General features: G+C 44.6%; 1 protein-coding gene across 2 annotated transcripts in view; it reads right to left on the minus strand.

Moving 5' to 3' along the window:
* ADAMTS2 (ADAM metallopeptidase with thrombospondin type 1 motif 2) overlaps positions 1–12,280 on the minus strand; it is a 175,618-nt gene extending 163,338 nt beyond the window's left edge. Inside the window, exons 1-2 of one of the 2 annotated variants that reach the window (XM_038149865.1) lie at positions 11,905–12,280; positions 10,585–10,946 (exon numbers count right to left, since the gene is read on the minus strand). In XM_038149865.1, coding sequence (XP_038005793.1) covers positions 10,585–10,946; positions 11,905–11,992 — 450 coding nt within the window. In that variant the 5' untranslated portion in view covers positions 11,993–12,280. Of the gene's footprint in view, positions 1–10,584; positions 10,947–11,904 lie in introns of those variants that run through there. The other variant, XM_038149866.1, reaches the window with a different exon arrangement.
* Between the last annotated feature and the right edge of the window lie 799 nt (positions 12,281–13,079).

Raw genomic sequence — 13,079 nt, forward strand, 5'->3', positions numbered from 1 at the left:
AAGCACTTTATTTTCACAGAAATTCATTACACTCTCCTACTGAGGAGATTAAATTAATTCAAAACATCATGTAAATGGTCTTGTTTCTTTGCTTGTCTATTACTTATCCAGCCTGTTTCATATTCTTCTTTCAGAGTACTAAATCATCCTTTGATTAATCCCATTTTTACAAGTTGCTGCTTATGTCAACCTTAACGTGCTGTAACTTTGCAAACAAATTTAATATTGACAGACATCTCTTAGCACTTATTTGGGAATTAAATATTTTGGTTTACCGATGAATGGTGGATTTGCAATTTTTACAATGAAACCTAAAACCATTTGAAAACTCTGATTCCAAGCTTGGTTATAAATCTGAAATCAATCCAAATTCATCTCTAAACCTTCTTTAACCCTGAGGTACTAAGTGGTATTGAACAGAAGTGGCGTAAAATTTCTACTTCTGGGATTTGGGGTGGGGCTTTTTTGTTGATTAAAAAGATTGTGACCCTATGTGTGTTCATGGTGCTTTACAAGAGCATTTTGAAGTCTGAAAGACACCATTTCATCCAGCTATTACTTTAGGTATATAAAAACTTTTAGACATTTTCAGCCTTGCAAGCTTCAAAGGCTCTCATCTTCCAATCTAACTCCTGTCACGTGAGAGTGTTGGCATGTGAAAGACTCTCACTGAGCCCAGCTCAGCTGTCTTCATCATCAGGTAGTGATTTATTTCTCAAAGACTGTTTCTTAAGTACATTCTGGTTTGCAGAATGCTTTCTGAACATCTCTCACATTCCTTCCACAACTCCTCTGCTTGGAGAAAGAGGAAAGCCTTGCAATTTTAGCACTCTGAAAAATGAAGTATATTCTTCTGCATATGAGTTGGATGAACATGATTTACCCAAAAGCCATGATTTAAAACAAATAAATCCACTGTTAAAACAGTAACCACAGCCTGTGCTGCCACCTACCCTTGGTTAATCTCTGTGTTTTCTGTTGGCTTTTTCCAAAGTGTGGGCTCCTTCCTGGGAACAGGAATGCCCTGCAGGTGATGTGACGGCCATGGGCACCAGCCTTGTACCAGCCTTGGGAGTCCCACACTCCACCACGGGAGAAATGCAAGATGCAGCTGCTTAGGGCAGGTACTGGATGTTAGCTCTGTCTTTTGCATACGGGGAAAGAGAAGAGAAATGAGAATCACAGATCCATGGAATCATTTAGATTGGAAGAGACTTGGAAGATCTTTAAGTTCAACCATTAACACAAGACTGTCAAGTCCACTCTAAACCATGGCCCCAGGTGCCACATGTGTACCTCCCTGAGCTGCCTGTTCCAAGGTTTGACAGCCCTTTTGGTGAAGAAGTTTTTCCTAACATCTAATCTAAAAATTCAGCAAGTGCTTTCCCCTCTTCCTTTCTAAATTCAATCATTTTACTGTATTTGAATTAAAATGTAAATGGTGCATTACTATGCTTAGCTCTTGAAACAGTTTTACTCCCAAGAAAGTAAGCCTTTCTTTCCTGTTGGACTCGATGTATTATTTTGACTTTCTCCCTTCTATACTCTACAATACTCATTAAATCATGCCAAAAAAGCTCATGCTCAGAAACAAAACTTGAAAGAGAAATCCCTCCCACGGACCAAATTGTGCAAGAGTAGCCCTGAGTCTGCAGTGCCCATCCTGGGTGCGTGGTGTGAAGGTGGTGGATGGGTTTACCTGAGGGGGCTGATGCATGTCCAAAGCTCCACTGGACATGCAGGAAGCTGCTGCTGCAGCCCAGCAGCCCCCAGGGCACAAAAGGAGGAGGGGGGTGAAAGAGGGACTGCCCACAACCTTGGGAAGCAGGCGCAGCAGCAGGCTGAGAGAGCTGCACTCAGGGCTCCTGTAGAAATTTGCTGTATCATTCCCAAAAGTCAATGCCCCCTGCCATTTCATGGACTGCTTCTTGCCAGGATAGTGAGTGATGGGGTAAAGGAAAAGAGCTGCTGGCCAGCCTGCTCATTAGCCAGCCTGCTCATTAGCCATGCAGCTTCTTCTCCACACATCCACTTCATTTTTCTTACAGTGACAGTAAATGAGAAAACACATTATAATAAAGGCTTTAAGACTCAGGGCCTACATCAAGGTGTGGCTCTGTGCTACCCTAAACCTCAGGTAGATTGTCTGATTTCATGTTTTTCAAAAAACAGCTTAAATGTTCACCATATGCCAGGTATTTCCTTCCAGCTTTCTTGCCTTAAAAAGTATAAAAATCATTCACTTTCATTACAGGGCAATAACAGCAACCTATAGTCCATACACTTAGTGAAGAGAAATAACTTAAATGCATAAATTAGCTGTATCTAGTTACAGGTAGAAGGAGCTCTTCTTATCCACAGATACCAGTGATGTCCACTGATTTTCTCATTACAGGATTGGTAGGCTGCACACTTAATTTCAGTGGAAATAAGATTGTAATTTGTCCCCTGAGGTCCACGAGGCTAGAGGTTAAATGCTGGGAAAAAGCAGTCTGACCATATAATGAAATTCAAACACAGAGGTGGCAACTATAGGAAAAGTTAAAGGGAATGACAGTAGGAAAGAAGTTAAAGTAGCTGTATTTATAGCTCACCACATCAAAAGAAAAGTGGCAACATTGTACTTTGCAGGTGGAAGTCAGAAAGTACCAGGGACACTAGGCAATTCCAACCTCTGAATTCTCCACAGGGAGCTGCACAAGTGAAGAATTAACAGCGTCTTTATTTTGAAGAGAGGAGTCACAAATGCAGCAATAAAGGGGAAAAATACTACATTTTACATAAGCCAATTGAAAAGGGATAAAAATTATATAAACTTGATGGGTAACACTGAAAAACTTCAACACACTTGGGATGCCAAGACCAAAAAATAAAGGAAGTTGTACAAATGGGACTTCCATTTCATCAAGGCAAAGATTTGGAAAACAAACAGATCAGTAGATGCAGTCCTACAAGGGGCATGAAGCAGGCAGAAAAACAAGTGCATAAATTAGTGGTGAGGGCAGGTTCTCTCTGTGGCATTAGAGAGGATAAAATGATGCTGAAGTAACCATGGTTAGTAAATGCACCTCCCCGACCTGGGGGGCAGCCAGCCCACAGAACCCACAGCAATGCACAAAGGCTCACAGAGGCACACACACACAAGGTGTAAAGAGAAACTCATCTGTACTGTAAAATGACACCTTCAAAACAACATACTTGGGATGATTTTCACTGGCCTGGGGATTTTTGGGACTCCAAGAAAGAGAACTGGCATCTCTGTCTTTTCCTTGAGGGAAACACTTTAAAACTCTGTCTTTAAACAAAAAACAGTTACTTAGAAGAAAAAGCAGAAACATTAATGCTGAGATTCACACTTACAACTCCAAGAACTCCAGATCTGAAGAAAGTACCAGACGTTTTGAGACCTGGGAATAACTGAGAAGATCTATAACAGAAGCTGTGATTTAGATATGAGGAAGCAACGTGCTCTTCTGCACTTGAAGAGGACACTCTTCTTTTCAATGTTACAGTTTAATAGAGCAGTGCTGAAAATAGCGTGTGAAATGTGGGCCTTTCATTTGCAGACTATTAAAGCTGGGAACCCGCTGTGTCAAGACTCTGCAAACAAAGATGAATTTAAAACACACTCAGATAAAGGGGCTAAAGGAACCATGATGTGTTAGAGAACTTACTGAAACTTTGGAAGAAAGAAAGCAATAAAGGGACAAGGTGATCGGAAAAGGAGGGTGTGCACATCAGAGCAAGGTTGTGCAACCCCCTGCAAGACACTCAGGACCTGCTCCCTGGTTCTGTTTTAATCAGACCCAGTATGAGAAATGTCCTAGTGTGCCATTAAGTAATGGCATGACCTGCTTACAAAGCAACAGTCACCATAAATAAAAAGTACTCAGAAGTAGGTCGAATAAAACACTAGTGTGATCTCTGGAGAAAAGGTCCTGCTCCATACAACAGCTGGAATTCTGGTTGATCTAAAAAAAATACTTTTTCCTTCTGTAGCAAAAAGTAAACATGGAACTAACCTGAAATGTGGCAAAGCCTTGCCATTTGCAGGAGTCTTGAATTCTCAGGGAACAGCCTCCCCACTCCACGAGGAAGCAGCGAGCTGGCAGGTAAGTGAGCTAATAGCACTTTTGGAGGGACACACCTCTGGAAGCTAAGAGGGACAGACTTCTCAAAATAGATGTTCTGCTTACCCCAGAAATTAATTATGACCTTATCAAAATTAGTTCCTATATTTGGGTCTTTCAAGATGGGAAGCAGGATACACTATAGGCCCCTTTCCTTGGATATATAGAGTTTAATATTCCGGTTGGAAAATTAGTTTCTGTATGGTCAAAGGGCATAGTACAGCTGAGACACTCCTACAATGAGGACAGTGCAACACAAGGTCAAATAGGACATAAATACTTATATTTTATCCAAAGGCCTACAACATACCACAAAGATACCAGTTCTGACTGCCTGAGGATACTCTGTCCAGATGGTGTCCACCTGTATGATGTAGGAAATTACTTGCTCTGCTCTCAGATGAAATAGGTGAGATGATCCATGCACAGAAGATGCAAAGAAAAAAAAAATAGTATTTACTGATGACAGAGTCTCTTTTAAGGACAGCAGAGGATAATTTACTCCAGGCAGAGGCTGAATCATAGTGTTTACACTCTTCCTCTTTCACACTGTAACTTTTAAAGGGAAAGCCTGTGAAATTTACACAGCAGAAGGGTCTGTCCAACTAGGCTCATGTTGGCCAGGGAAATGAACAGCAGAAACCCAGAGAATGGGTTACAAAGCAAAGTCTCTATCCTGTGAAAACATGGACATGCTGGAGTGTTAGGCATCAAAAGAACTCCATGCTTTGCCAGGCAACACAGGTCCTTTAAATGATGTGTAGATGGGGATGTGCAGTCAGGCTCTGACTGTGCTAGAATTCACACACATGCTTGGCTTAGCCCTGTGGAAACCCCAGCTGAATTCAAAATGCCCTTGAAAAAGGGTTAATGGTGATCCCACTGATCATCAGCACAGGAAGGGCTGTTGTTTCCTTAATGAGAATGGCTTTTACATTTTGTTCTATACTGTGTCACAGAACTTATTTGCACTTCTTCTGCCACTGTATTACAGTTCTACTTATCAAACAGCCCACGGTGAATTTTGCCATTACATTAAAAAATGGAGAAAGAAAGAAAAAAAAAACAAAAAACAAAAAACATGCAGATGGTGACTTTGGTTTGATTTTAGTTTAATTTAATGAGAAAATGCTCCCAAATGAAAAGATCATATGAGCCCAAATATCTCCTTAAAATGGATGCAATGCCATCATATTGTAAATGCTAAGAATTCAGCATGCAGAAAAGGAATTACTGGAATTATTTGTAGCATGCATCTGTTTTAACTGTCAGGCACTAGACCTGACCAGACTTTGAAGATAATATTGTGCTACCTTGAGCTCTGCTTTTTTACTGCATCACAAACCAGTGTAATCCAAAAACCAGATCAAAAAGAAACACGACTAAATTATAAATCCATATGAAAGCAGGAGATGGATGTCTAAAAGGAAAAATGATACAGTTACATAAGCATGTCTGCCTCCTCCTGGTATATTCATTGTGAGCAGCTCCTTCACCCTCTTATCCAGGTAAATTACACATTCCACCTAAGGTGAGTTAGATTCACCTTCAACTCTGTTGTCAGTTCCAAGAAAACACCTCTGTCAGGACAGTACATAAACAGGCATAATAACAATATAACCTTAAAATTCACTCACTTCAAAGAGCTCAAACTCATGCTCAAAGTGAAGGAGAACTATACTAAACAAGGCTAGACTTCAGAAGTTGTCTAAATGCCTTTAGTAATGCAGAGAAGATGGAAGGAGGAAGGGGAGAAAGGTGGGCATTTCACATGGGTAGCTGGAACTGCTCTCAGGAAACACCATTGACTGGATCTGAACATGAAATTCTACATTTACACTTTAGAAATTAGATTATATAAATACGACCCTGTAAAAGAAAAACTGAGGAAAAAAAGTTTAGTTCTCTGATTTAAAACAGGAAAGAAAATACTCATAATATAAATAATACCTAACAACATCTTGGGACAACTGACAGATGTGCACTTGTATTGACAGCAGCCAAAGCACCAGCCAGCTCCTGAGGATCCATGACTGGTCAGGAAAGGGAAATGCATCACCACAAACCCACCCAGGTGAGCCCAGGGCTACAGATACTGCAGCATTGGGCATGAGTCGAAAAAGCACTGCTGGTGTCCCAAGCATTTCTAGAAGAAACAGAGCCTGGGCAAGCAGCCAGCCAGCCAGCAAGCTGCTCAAAAACAGTTTGGGAGGGTTAGCAAGAGCACAGGAAAGGCTGAAACATTGTAGAGCAAACCCTGCCTGGTTCATCACGAGAAGAAAGAAGTCCACTGCACTTGTAAGGTGTCACTCTTGGTACCCCCAGCCATGTAATGCTCACAGGTCATTTAGAAAACAACCAACCAGAGATGGCTTGAAAAGCTCAGTTTCTATAGATCTTCTTCTAATAACTTTTCAATTTAGTGACAATACTGTGAAATTTGGCAGGTGATCTTTTAGCTTTAAAAAAGAAAGATGATTATACTAATGGAGCCAAACTAGGACACCATGATGTGTTACTGAAACTGATATTCCTTCCTTTGCTTCTGTGGGTGCATTCAGATCACATTGATTGCTCATCATGGAGTAGTGATCCTTTGTCTTAGTCCTGTCAGTACATCTGACTCTGTACTGCAGCCTAAGTTAATCATGTGTCCATTATGCACTTCAGATGTGCTGTTGATATTGTATTTTTCCTGTCTAAGTACACATTCTAGTTCACAAACTACAAATGTCATGAGGAGACTGGGAGGGACTTTATGTCTGAATTTCCACAACCAAATAGTGCCATCCTGTCAGCGTGAATAAGACATTTTTGGCACATCTGCCTCAAGAACTGCAGAAGTATTTATCAAAAATCTAGATATTTAAAGAGTTCTTCTACAATGACAGGTTCATCTGCTGAGGTGAAGAAAGACAGTTCCCATAGTTATGCAATAATCTGGAAGGATTAATATAATCCTAGCGTTTTGTTGTTTTATAGCATTTTTTACAGCCTTCAACCACTCTCCTTCACAACCCTTGGAGAGGACAGCCAGCTCCCTCATCCTCCAACTGCATCCACAAGCAAGAATCTGGCCAAGGACCAAGAACATCCTCAAAGCACAACACCTTCCACCACAGCCTGCAGGCCGTGGAGAGCTGACCATGCTTGTTCTGCCCACTCAGGGGAGAAATAGTTTGAATGCTGTCAGGCCAACCAAGATGATAACAAGTTGTCCCAAGTGTTTTTATCTTAAGTGGGAAAGCTTTCACAGTACTTCTTTTTCAATATGGTAAAAATCGCATTCATAATTCAGAAAGCTATTAAAAATCTATTGATTAGCTTTAACTTTGATTCTCCATCCACAATTTTTAACGACCTGCTCCAGCTCTGACAACACACCTAGATTGCATACTTCAGAAATTCTCTTCATCTGCCTCAGATTTGATTTCTAGGCCAATAAATTTTCTGATACAGGAAACCGTGAGTACCCAAACTAATGCATATCTCTTCAGTCAGGGCAGCAGATCTTCATCATTTATAGTGCAGTTCAAAAGTCCCTTCACAGATCTACTATTTTCGTGTAAATTCCTTCCAACAACTTCTCATTTGGCAATACCAATTCCACCAGCCAGACTCTTCTAAGACAATAACTGGAAAATAAGACGTAGTTGGTAGTGCAGTGCAAACCAAAAGAGCTGTTCAAGGAGATAACATCAGAACTTGGCAAGGTGGCAGATGCATTTGCTGACTTAAACCAGATTCAGTCAACAAAAGTTTGCAATGAAAAAATCAATCAAGTCCAGTATTTTTTCCACCCTGATGGCTGATGCAAAAGACAGAAGACCATGAGAAGATGTCAAACCACCTTCAAAAGCAAGCATTTCAAAAATAAATATGAGGAATTAAATTAATCAAGGTTATAATGTTAAATTCTAACACTTGTCAGTTGACAACTCAGTTGTAAGAGAGATCCAACATCCCTACTCTGGAATAAACTAGAAAATGTGGTGGAAATACTTGGGCCCACTAAAGAAAACTAGGTGTGAAGGAAAAAACAGACATAGGAAAACAGTTGAGAACAGCTTTCTCCATGTCTTTATTCACATCCAGACATCAATAAACCCAAGAAAAGCATACAGCCCAGTGGTGTCTAAGTATGTCTTGCTGGCAACACATTGCTCCAAGGACTCTTTAATACTCCTTGCAAAAAACACAAAATAAAGGAAGAGACAATTACAAGCAGTATTAACTTCTGTGGTTACTTGCTTATTATTTCTGTCCACAGAGCAGTGGCTTTTGAAGAAACATTGGTATAATTCCTTTGAGTTTGTGTAATTCTATTGATAATCTGTTTTATACACTCACCCCACAAGAAAGAAAGAAACTGAGATGGAGGGAAAGGGTAGAGATGGAACATGGTACCCAAGGGACTGGAGTTCAATTTGTTGTTCCAAAACAGATTTACTGCACAATCTCAGGGAAATCTTTACAGCCTAAAGGTATTGAGGCAATGCTTCCTGCAGGAAGGCTTCAGTGACCTGGGCAAAAAAAAATACACCTCTGCACTGGAACATCTACCACGTAGATACACCCAGGAGGAAGCAGTAATCCATTTCCAAATGTATTAGCATAACCACAGAAGTCGTAACTCCATGTGAAAATCATTCAGATTAGAATGTGGCACCTCCCAGCCCAGACCAACTCTCCAACTTCTTCTAGTGGAAACAAGAACACTGGAAAAGGCAGGCACATGGGTTGGGCATACAGGTTGAAAACAACAATTCCTTTGGCAGCTTTCTGGATTCCAGTCTTTTATGAGTGCATTTATTATTGCATTGAGGCCTGGTTTCACACCTTTGCATTTGAGATGTAACAAATATGAAAAGAGTGGTAATTTACAAAGCCTTTTCATTTATATTTTCACTTCATTTTATAAACCATTCTCATTCTTTGTCATTTTCACATGCAATGTGAGGCCTTGGACCTTTAGAGTCTCATCCAAAGTTTGGCTTTGTTCTGTTCTGTTTTATCTTAACCCTTTTGTCTAAATATAAGAAGCCCATATTCAGGCAAACACTGGAAGGAAGCAGGAACAAGCTCCCCCCAGCCCTTACAATAAACACCTGTGCTGAGGGGAACACCCAGCAAGGAGTAGCCATCAACAGGATCTTCCTCCACCTTTCAGCACAAATGAACAAGAGCTTTGGCTCTGCCCCAGTTTTAAAAGTAAAGAGCAAGTAAATCTTGAGCAAGTAAATTTGCCTTACACAAAATGATCTGTGCTAGACAGAGGGAGAGCACAGAACTTTTGCTTCCCCCCCGAGGCAGAACTGCAGGCTCACACTCTGCTCTCTGAATGGCTCTTCTTGCACAGTCCTGGTGCTTCTCCTACCCTCAGCCAGCTGTCCACATCAAACAACTGCAACATTAAAACCTGCTTCTCAAAACAGGAATGCACATGGCTAGGAGAAACCACAGGAAAGGAAAGACTAAGGGGAAAAGTATTTGATTCCCTTCCATTCTCAGATAGCCAACATACTATCTCCATACATGTCATCTTCTTGGCACAGCAAATGAACAACTTCCTATGACTAAATAAATAGAAATACAACTGACTCCTACTGGCTCTTTATGCAGAGGCAGAATGCATTACAATTAAGCAATCTCAAAATTCCAAACTCTAAAGGCTATAGCAAGGAAATACAGGCTGGATAAACTGGTCATTATAAAAGAAAATATAGCCCCTTTCTCACTAAACAAATTGCTGTGCAGTAATTACTGTTCAAATGACAGTGTGACAGTTTAGGATGTCAGGGACAAACAGTGATAATCTGAGTGCTGAACATGCACTCCAGAACAGAAAGCTGCAGCCAGTTTTAAAGCACACAGCTTTGACAAATGTATCACAGGGGGCTGTTTTGCTCATAAAACTCAAAGTCTTCTGCAACTTTTCATCAATCACTTGATTAGGCAATGAAACTCACCAAGTGAAATATCCAAGAAAACAGACTCTGAATAAATTTAAATTTTCCAGGACAAAACCATATTTTACCTATCAAATTTGTTTCCAGGGTAGTCCAGCCCATCATTTGGGATTAACTCTTTCTAACATTTACTCTTGTAGGCTGTAAGTGAGAAGTGGAAGAGGATGCTGAGAACTTGCCACTTAACTTTCTGGTTTAGAGCATCAGACCCCTCAAGTAACTTTACCACAAATCAACATAAATGCTGGTTTCAGCTGCTCTGTTCCAGAGTAGCTACCTCAGAGCATGTGCTCAAACTTCTAGTGCCACTGTCTGTAAAGCAGCGCTTGGTGCAGCACAGCTATTCCCACACAAGGGAACATTAGTTAATTTGCATTCACAGTTACCATATGAGGTGTGAGTTTCTGGCAGTCCACACATTTTATATTTAAAGACTGTAGGAAATTAATATCATTATCTTTGATATAATAACAAAAGTAACTTACCAGTCCATCGCAATTGCTGATAGCAACTGAAGCATTTGGCAGATCAGTGATATCCCCAACATAGAGGCAATTCCCATAGAGAGGTTCAATACGAGTCTCCTCAGAGTCCTCCTGCCACTCAACTGTTGCTCCAGGGGCCACGAGCCTGGAGTTTGGCCGCAACCTGAAGTGAAACTCTCTTCCAAAAACAGTGACATTGTAAAATATCTGCTCATTTGCTGCTTCACGTTGCAAGTCCTCCACAGCTCTCCTGAAGCGTGCTTTTGGCGGTCCAGACACCAAGTGGGATAGGAACCTGCCCTCTGAATCGGTGCTTGTGGGGATGACGAGGCTGTACTCCTCTATATTCCTCAGGATTGAATCTTTACAGGGAGAAAGCAAGAGAGGACAGAGATACTAGAACTAAACATATCCTGATGCCGCGGGATTTTTATTCCATTATTCATTAGCACAGCAGACACTTACATAAGACAGATGGACACCGCACTCTTTGCAGGCACTTGATTCACCTGCATGAAGTGTGCAGAGTTCACTCAAACTTGCCTTTTCTTCCCCAAAATACCAGAGGGCAGCGTGAGCTTCCCCACCCTGCCAGGACCCCGCACTGCTGCCCCTGCAGCGAGGTCCCGCTCCCCTCTGCCCACCCAACCCGGACCCCGCACCCCTGCACACCCATTTAGTGACCGAGTGGCCTCGGGGACTTTGGGGGTTTCCCGGGTGGCCAGCGCTGAAGACAGGGCGTTGATTCACTTCGGGACTGCTCGCAGGGGCAGCGGTAGGGGCTGGGTTTGCAGGTGGTAAGCCTGCAAGGCAAAGGCACGTCCTTCAAACTACCCCCGGTGCGGCGGGGTTTGAGTCGAGCGGTGATGGGGACGCCGCGGGCAGCAGCCATCGGGAGCGGTCTCAGTGGGGAGCCCGGGAGTTTCGGACGGAGGCGACGGCCCGGGCAAGAGCAGGAGGCAGACGAGCTGCCGTGTGTTCCAGCCCGCACGGGGAGCCCCAGGCACCGCTCCCTGCCCGCCGGGTCTCGCCCGCTCCGCGGGGCAGGCAGCGGGCGGCGCGGGGCTGCGGGCAGCGCTGTCACTGCCGGGCGCTCCCGGGTCCCTTCCCCACCGGCGGCGCGGCTGCCCGGTCCCCGTCCCCGCCTACCGCTTGCAGGAAACAACTGGAAACCCGGCAAAAGTAGCCGCAGAAGAAGTTCAAGGGGAGCCGAAAGCCGCGGGGCGGCGAGCCGCTACTTGGGACGGGCGGGCTGCGGGCACCGACCGGCGGCGGCAGGGCAGGGCGAGCAGCCCCGAAGGCGTCCCGGCGGAGACCTACCTCTGTCCCCGGGGCGCCGCAGGGCGCCGGCGGGCAGGGCGAGCGCGCAGCAGAGCAGGAGGCAGGCGATGCCCGCGGGAGGGTCCATCGCGGCGGTCCCGGCCCGACGCGGGGGCCGGCGCCCGGGCTGCCCGCAGCCGGGGCGGGCCAGGCGGCAGCCCCGCTCCGCGCTGCTCCGCGCCGCTCAGCGCTGCCCCGCGCCCCGCCGCCCGCGCATTCGCCCAGCCGCAGCCGCAGCGGCAGTGGCGGCCGCGCTCCCGGCTCGCAGCGAAGCAGAGACACCAGGAGGCGGCGGGGGTATAGTACTGGAAGCACAGGGCGTGCGGAGTGAAGTCAGGCTGATTGACAGAGGCGCTGCCACACGGCGCAGCCCGGCCGCGGGGAGCGGGGACGGGCCGCGGGCAGCGGGGACGGGACCGCCCGCCCCGCCGGGCAGCCCCCGCGCCGCCCCCGCCGCGCTCCGGGCAGCCCCGGCCGGCAGCGCCCGCCCCGCGCCGCGCCCCGCTCCGGGACGGGCCCGCCGGCGGGGACGGGAGTTGGCAGAACGCGTGTGGAAGCGAAAAGAAACTCCCCGCGCCGGGCTCGGGAGCCCCCGGGAGCTGGGGCAGCGTCCCGCAATCGGGACCCGCGGGCTGCGCCGTCCCGGCTGTGCATCCATATGGAAACCACCAGAGACAGATGAGGCTGACAAACTTAAGGCACCTCGGCCTGAGTTGTGTTGCAGTCTTGGTTTCCAGTTGACAGCAGGGACCCAAATGGAAAAAGTGCCACCAGCAGAAGCAAATCGCAGTCAGAGATCTTCATCTGATCCAACAGATTACTCTAAGGAGCCATTTCACAGGAAAAATTGTTAGGGCTATTTGCTAATAAGACTGAAATTGCTTCCTGCAATCTTATATTAAATATCTGCAACTGGAGAGATAGACCCTGAAAGTCTTTAGGAATACTATAAATACAATATAGAAGAAGGATTTTTAAATAATTAAAAAAAATCAAGAGTGGCCTTTATGGTAAAAAACAAGTTATATTTGTTTCCATATGGCCAGGATAAATGCCATACTGCTTATTCCCTTCAAATAATGTGTGTATTTACTCAGTTTTTACATTGCTGGGATCATCTGCTGTTTTCACCACTTCACTCTTTAACCTTGCAGAATCCTATTAGCCCTTCTTGT

The sequence above is a fragment of the Motacilla alba genome, chromosome 13, assembly GCF_015832195.1.
Source record: "Motacilla alba alba isolate MOTALB_02 chromosome 13, Motacilla_alba_V1.0_pri, whole genome shotgun sequence".
In the NCBI taxonomy this organism is placed as follows: Eukaryota; Metazoa; Chordata; class Aves; order Passeriformes; family Motacillidae; genus Motacilla; species Motacilla alba.